We start from the raw sequence: 6,366 nt of genomic DNA, 5'->3' as shown, positions 1-6,366 counted from the left end.
AGGGTAGATGCTGAGAGGTTGTTTCCTCTGGCTGGGGAGTCTAGAACCAGGGGTCACAGTCTCAGGATAAGGAGTCGGCCATTTAGGACGGAGACCAGGAGGAACTTCTTCATTCAGAGGGTTGTGAATCTTTGTCATTCTCTACCCCAGACGGTTGTGGATGCTCAGTCGATTACTATATTCAAAGCTGAGATCGATAGATTTTTGTACGCTAAAGGAATTAAGGAATATGGGGATTGGGCGGGAAAGTGGAGTGGAGGTAGAAGATCCTCCTGCCCCTAATTCTTATGTTCTTATAAAACATAAGCAGTTCATAATGCAACCTCCTGGAAGAAGTCCAAACAGATTTAAAACTCCTATCTCTCATCTACATTCGGCATGGTTTTTCTTGGTAGGTGCACTGAGGAATGTTTATTTCCACCTTAAAGGTGCAATATGAATGCAGGTTGTGGTTGCTTGGTGTTCAGCTGCACATATCTAAAAGCAAATGCTTGCACTGTGCCCCTCCCTTCAGGCTGACTTAAACTTGCTTATGGTTTCTTGTCCTACAAGTGTGGGGATGCCCCTCAGCAGACGGTGTCATCAGATCCCGGATTACATACTCGGGAGAGGAAAGTTTGGTGTGGGTCGGCGGCAAGGACTCCGAGAGCCGCCTCTGGTGGGGTGAGATTTCTTTTGTTGTTGCCTTATTTGATTGAAAGCCGTAGTCTAATGTTCGCATCCCGTCATTTCCTGGAAGAGGGGAGTCAATAAATGGTGAGCTGGCGCCCAATTAGTAATACAACTTCCTCCTCTTCCAGACTGTAGAAAACAACAGTCAGTTACTCAGTTGTTGTTGGTTTGTAATCCTCAGTTGCTGTTGGTTTGTAAACCTATTCTCCTTTCCAGCTCTGGTTGTTGCAGGAAGGCAGTGTATGAATTTATTAACGCGGGTGATCGATATTGTTTTTCCTCGTGCAGCAGGACTCGGTGTTGGAACAACGGAGTGTGTGAGAGAGAGAGACTGTGGGGTGGGGTGGGGGTGGGTTGGGAGAATCCGTGCATTTTACAACCTCAGGATGTCCGAAAGCGTTTTTACAGTCAATGAAGTACTTACTGTTGCATTTTAGGAAATGCAACAGCAATGAAATAGTAACCAGATCGTATGATTTAATGATGTTGATTGAGGGATAACTATTGGCCATGACACTGGGGATCACTCCTCGGCTCTTCTTGGACATAATGCTTTGGGACTTTTACGTCCATTTTGGAGGGTAGACACACTGTTTAACGTCCCACCCTAAAGGCAACGGGTGCAACTGTTCGGCACTGCCCTGGTCTCAAGTTGGACTTGAACCCTCCATATTCTGCCTCAGAAGCGAGAGTGCCACTCACTGAGCCACAGCCGAAACCAGTGACAGAAGTTGGGGTAATTGTACAACTTTACCCTTTGGATGGGAAGCCTCATGGGCGTTTTCAGCAGGAGTCAAGAGTAGGAACTCTGGTTAATTCCCCCTCCCAGAGTGCCGCGACATATTGAAGGTTTGCCAAAGCCAGACGATAATAGGGGACTGAGACATTGTGTGCAGGAACAGATGCAGAGTTTTAGATGAGATGCAGTTTATAACAGGTAGAGCGCGGGAGGTGAGTAAGTAGAGCATTGGATCTAGGGGTGTTGATAAATGTCTCAGCAGTAGTGAGGCAATGTAGTGCTGGAGGTGGCAAAGTTGGAACGAGGGAAATAAGCAATCTTTGATGGCAGCAAGGATTTGAATTTTGAAGCTGAGCACAGAAGCTATTTGGAGACTGGTCTATTTAAACATAAGCTGGAAAATAGGCCAGAACCTTATCACTGCTTTGGTTGAGATAAGCTGACTCACCACTTACCAAAGATTGAACCTGGGATCTTCCTGCTGTTTAGTTCAGTATTACACTGCCTTGTATGTCTGAGCCATCAGAGGAGCCTTTTGGAAAATTTTTATCGGTGCATATGTTCAATCAACAGCTTCAAATAATTGCTGCATTTTTATTATTTCAGGTTGTTAAAATGGCTTCTCGCAACTACATGCAGAATCCCGTGTGTCTGATTGAAAATACCCAGGGCGGAAGTCTAATGATCAATAAGGAAGCGCTGAAACTTCTCTGTGACATTAATGAGACGGTGGTGGTCGTATCTGTTGTGGGATTCTACAGGACTGGAAAGTCCTACTTGATGAACCGATTGGCGGGAAAAACTCACGGTAAGATTCATGACCTTCTGTAATTTAATGAGCTTTTGGTGACGATCTGAGGTGTGGCTGTTGTTAGGGGAACTGAGCAGTAAGTTACTGGCTAGCCCAATGGATACTGGATCAACAATGGATATCGCTCTTTGGTCTAAATGGACAAAATTATCCCATGGGCACATGGTAAGGCTGACTGCCAATTAGATATAGATTGGGTTACAGCATCCAAAATTCCTCAGTCCCCAATCTTTGCCAGAAGTGCACCCGCACATGACCTGAAGTTTGCTGTGACCACAATTACGTCCGAAATTGCAGGGTGGGGCTCCATTTGAAGCATTACTGGGGTGTCTGGTGGTGGTGAGGGGGGGCGCGAGTGGCACCTTGCCACAATGGAAAGGGACTAACTGTTCCAGCCAAAGATGGTCAAAGGTTGGAAACATTTTGAGGGATTCAAAATTCCTGAAGACAATCGATTACCATTGGTAAGCTAATGTTTGAGCATTTGTGGTCCCCACTTCCACCAGATACTGCCTGTATCTTGCAGTGTATTTGACATTCGGGGGAAATGAAGATAGAGCTGTTGGGATTTCTTTGCACTGATCCCGATTATTTACTTTTCACCCTCCCCTGGTTTCCTGGAGTTCACTGTCCTCGGGTCTTAATCCCACTCTAGCTGTTGGATTATCGTAAAAACCCAACTGGTTCATCAGTTTCCTTCAGGGAAACCTGCTGTCCTTGCCCGATCTGACGTACACGTGGCTTCAGTCCCACACCAACATGGTTGACGCTTAACTACCCGCTGAAGTAACTTAGCAAGCCACTGAGTTGCAATAAATGATAGTCTTGCCAGTGATGTTAAATCCGCAGAATCAATTGTCACCAAGTTTTCCCCTACTCCTCTGGCATCTCCTCCTTTTGAACAACTCATAATATTCCACCCCTCTTGCCTCTCCTTCAAAATCATCATTCTCTCCTGCCCTCCCAAGTTCGACACTAAGGTTCTTACTGAAATATTCTCACTGATTTCCTCCCTCAGCTTCTTCACCAAGTGGCTTCACTTCCTCGGCGATTTCAACCTCCACCTCAACTCACCTTTTCCTCTTTTCTCTAAGTTCACTCCCTTAACCTCTCCCTCCATATAAACTCCGACCCATAGTTACGGCAACCCCTCGACCATGCCATCTCACGTAGCCTCTTAAATCCCATTGGGTGTTTTACTATATTAGAGGTGCCATATAAATGCAGGTTGTTCTGGTTATTGAAAAACGCTGTGACTCCTGCCAACGAACCGGAAGCTGCGCATAACGTTCACCGCAACAGACGGAGGATCTGAGAAGTGCTGAAGCACATCACATCACTAATAAAGTTACTAGGTTGGGTTAATGTTACTAGTTTGGGTTAGTTACTAGGTGATTTTTCCAGTTTAAGAATCGCTGTGTCGAAGGACAACAACTATTAAAAATAAACTCTCAGTTCGAATATTATTTAAAATAAACAGTTTTAACAGTGCGGCAACAACAAACAAAAAAAACACGAACTGCGCAGGCGCAACTACTTCCTGTTGGCAGCAGCAGCATCCATGAAAAAAACGGAGTAACTATTTGTACTAACCGCTTCTGCGCATGTGTCCTCCCGACTCCGGAACCAGAAGTGGGGTCCCGAACACATTCATTCCGATTAAACCGCCGAGCCCCGAGCATCTGACCAGACCCCAGCGCGGGGAGAGAGCAGAGGCGGTGTGGGGGAGAACAGGCGGGAGAATGAGCCTTGTGGGGGGGGGTGGAAGGTGAAAGGTGAAGGGTGAAGAGAGAGAGGAAGTGGGAGGGAGAGAGAGAGAAGAGGAAGTGGGAGGGAGGGAGAGAGAAGAGAAGAGAAGAGGAAGTGGGAGGGAGAGAGAGAGAAGAGGAAGTGGGAGGGAGGGAGGGAGGGAGAGAGAAGAGAAGAGAAGAGGAAGTGGGAGGGAGAGAGAGAGAGAGAGAGAGAAGTGGGAGAGGGAGAGGGAGAGAGAAAGAGAGAGAGGAAGTGGGAGGGAGAGAGAGAGAGAGAAGAGGAAGTGGGAGGGGGAGAGAGGAAGAGGAAGTGGGAGGGGGAGAGAGGAAGTGGGAGGGGGAGAGAGAGAGAGAGAGGAAGTGGGAGGGAGAGAGAGAGGAAGTGAGAGAGAGGAGGGGGAGGGAGACAGAGGGCGGGGGTGACGAGGGAAAGAGCGGGGGAGGTGAAGAGAGAGAAGGAGGGAGAGAGAGAGAGAGAGAGAGAGAGGAGGAGGAGGGGGGGGAGGGAGAGAGAGGAGGAGGGGGGGGAGGGAGAGAGAGAAGGTAGGGGCGAGGGCGAGAGAGAGCCGGGCTGTGGGCGGGGCGGGGGGGGAGAGAGAGAAACATGAGAGCCGGGGGAAGAGAGGGGTAGGGGGAGGCAGGGAGTGAGAGAGCACGTGCGGGGGGGGGAAGAGAGTGAGCAGGCGTGGGGGGAGAGGGAGAGAGAGCGGGGGGGGGGGGTGTCGAATGAGAGAGCGTGATGGGGGTGAAGAGAGAGAGAGACGGGAGTTGGGGGGGGGGGGGAGAGAGACGGGAGTTGGGGGGGGGGGAGAGAGACGGGAGTTTGGGGGGGGAGGGAAGAGAGACGGGAGTTGGGGGGGGGGAGGGGGAGAAGAGAGACGGGAGTTGGCGGGGGGGAGGGGAAGAGAGACGGGAGTTGGCGGGGGGGAGGGGAAGAGAGACGGGAGTTGGGGGGGGGAGGGGAAGAGAGACGGGAGTTGGGGGGGGGGAGAAGAGAGACGGGAGTTGGGGGGGGAGAAGAGAGACGGGAGTTGGGGGGGGGGGAGAAGAGAGACGGGAGTTAGGGGGGGGGGGGAAGAGAGACGGGAGTTAGGGGAGGCGGGAGAAGAGAGACGGGAGTTAGGGGAGGCGGGAGAAGAGAGACGGGAGTTGGGGGGGTGAGAAGAGAGAATGGAGTTGGGGGGGGGGGGGAAGAGAGACGGGAGTTAGGGGAGGCGGGAGAAGAGAGACGGGAGTTGGGGGGGGCGGGGAAGAGACGGGAGTTGGGGGGGGAGAAGAGAGACGGGAGTTGGGGGGGGGGAGAAGAGAGACGGGGGTGGGGGGGAAGAGAGACGGGAGTTGGAGGGGGGGAAGAGAGACGGGGGTGGGGGGGAAGAGAGACGGGAGTTGGAGGGGGGGAAGAGAGACGGGAGTTGGGGGGGGGGGGAAGAGAGACGGGAGTTGGGGGGAAGAGACGGGAGTTGGGGGGGGAGAAGAGACGGGAGTTGGGGGGGGGGAGAAGAGAGACGGGAGTTGGGGGGGGGGGGGAAGAGAGACGGGAGTTAGGGGAGGCGGGAGAAGAGAGACGGGAGTTGGGGGGGGGGGAAAGAGACAGGAGTTGGGGGGGGGGAAGAGACGGGAGTTGGGGGGGGGGGGAAAGAGACGGGAGTTGGGGGGGGAGAAGAGAGACGGGAGTTGGGGGGGGGAGAAGAGAGACGGGAGTTGGGGGGGGAGAAGAGAGACGGGAGTTGGGGGGGGGGGAGAAGAGAGACGGGAGTTGGGGGGGGGGGGGGAAGAGAGACGGGAGTTAGGGAGGCGGGAGAAGAGAGACGGGAGTTGGGGGGGGGGGAAGAGACGGGAGTTGGGGGGGGGGAAAGAGACGGGAGTTTGGGGGGGGGAAAGAGGTTGGGGGGGGGGGGGAAGAGACGGGAGTTGGGGGGGGGGAAAAGAGACGGGAGTTGGGGGGGGGGAAAGAGACGGGAGTTGGGGGGGGGGGAAAGAGAGAGGAGAGTTGGGGGGGGGGGAAGGAGAGAGGAGAGTTGGGGGGGGGGAAGGAGAGAGGAGAGTTTGGGGGGGGAAGGAGAGAGGGGAGTTTGGGGGGGGAAAGAGAGAGGGGAGTTTGGGGGGGAAGAGAGGGGAGTTTGGGGGGGGAAGAGAGAGGGAGTTTGTGGGGGGAAGAGAGAGGGGAGTTTGTGGGGGGGGAAGAGAGAGGGGAGTTTGGAGGGGGAAGAGAGAGGGGAGTTTGGGGGGGAAAGAGAGAGGGGAGTTTGGGGTGGGGGAGTTTGGGGGGGGGAAGAGAGAGGGGAGTTTGGGGTGGGGGAGTTTGGGGGGGGGGAAAAGAGAGAGGGGAGTTTGGGGGGGAAAGAGAGAGGGGAGTTTGGGGGGGAAAGAGAGAGGGGAGTTTGGGGGTGGGG

The 6,366-nt window shown here is 53.2% G+C and overlaps 1 protein-coding gene across 6 annotated transcripts in view; it reads left to right on the top strand.

Annotated features, from left to right (window-relative positions):
* The first annotated feature begins 521 nt into the window (after nt 1–521).
* LOC139229714 (guanylate-binding protein 1-like) overlaps nt 522–6,366 on the top strand; it is a 30,815-nt gene continuing 24,970 nt past the window's right edge. Inside the window, exons 1-2 of one of the 6 annotated variants that reach the window (XM_070861246.1) lie at nt 522–658; nt 2,018–2,219. In XM_070861246.1, coding sequence (XP_070717347.1) covers nt 533–658; nt 2,018–2,219 — 328 coding nt within the window. In that variant the 5' untranslated portion in view covers nt 522–532. The other 5 variants (XM_070861252.1, XM_070861247.1, XM_070861249.1 and 2 more) reach the window with 5 other exon arrangements.

The sequence above is a fragment of the Pristiophorus japonicus genome, chromosome 19 (assembly GCF_044704955.1).
Source record: "Pristiophorus japonicus isolate sPriJap1 chromosome 19, sPriJap1.hap1, whole genome shotgun sequence".
NCBI classification, from domain to species: domain Eukaryota; kingdom Metazoa; phylum Chordata; class Chondrichthyes; family Pristiophoridae; genus Pristiophorus; species Pristiophorus japonicus.
This window is presented reverse-complemented; position numbering and strand designations above follow the sequence as displayed.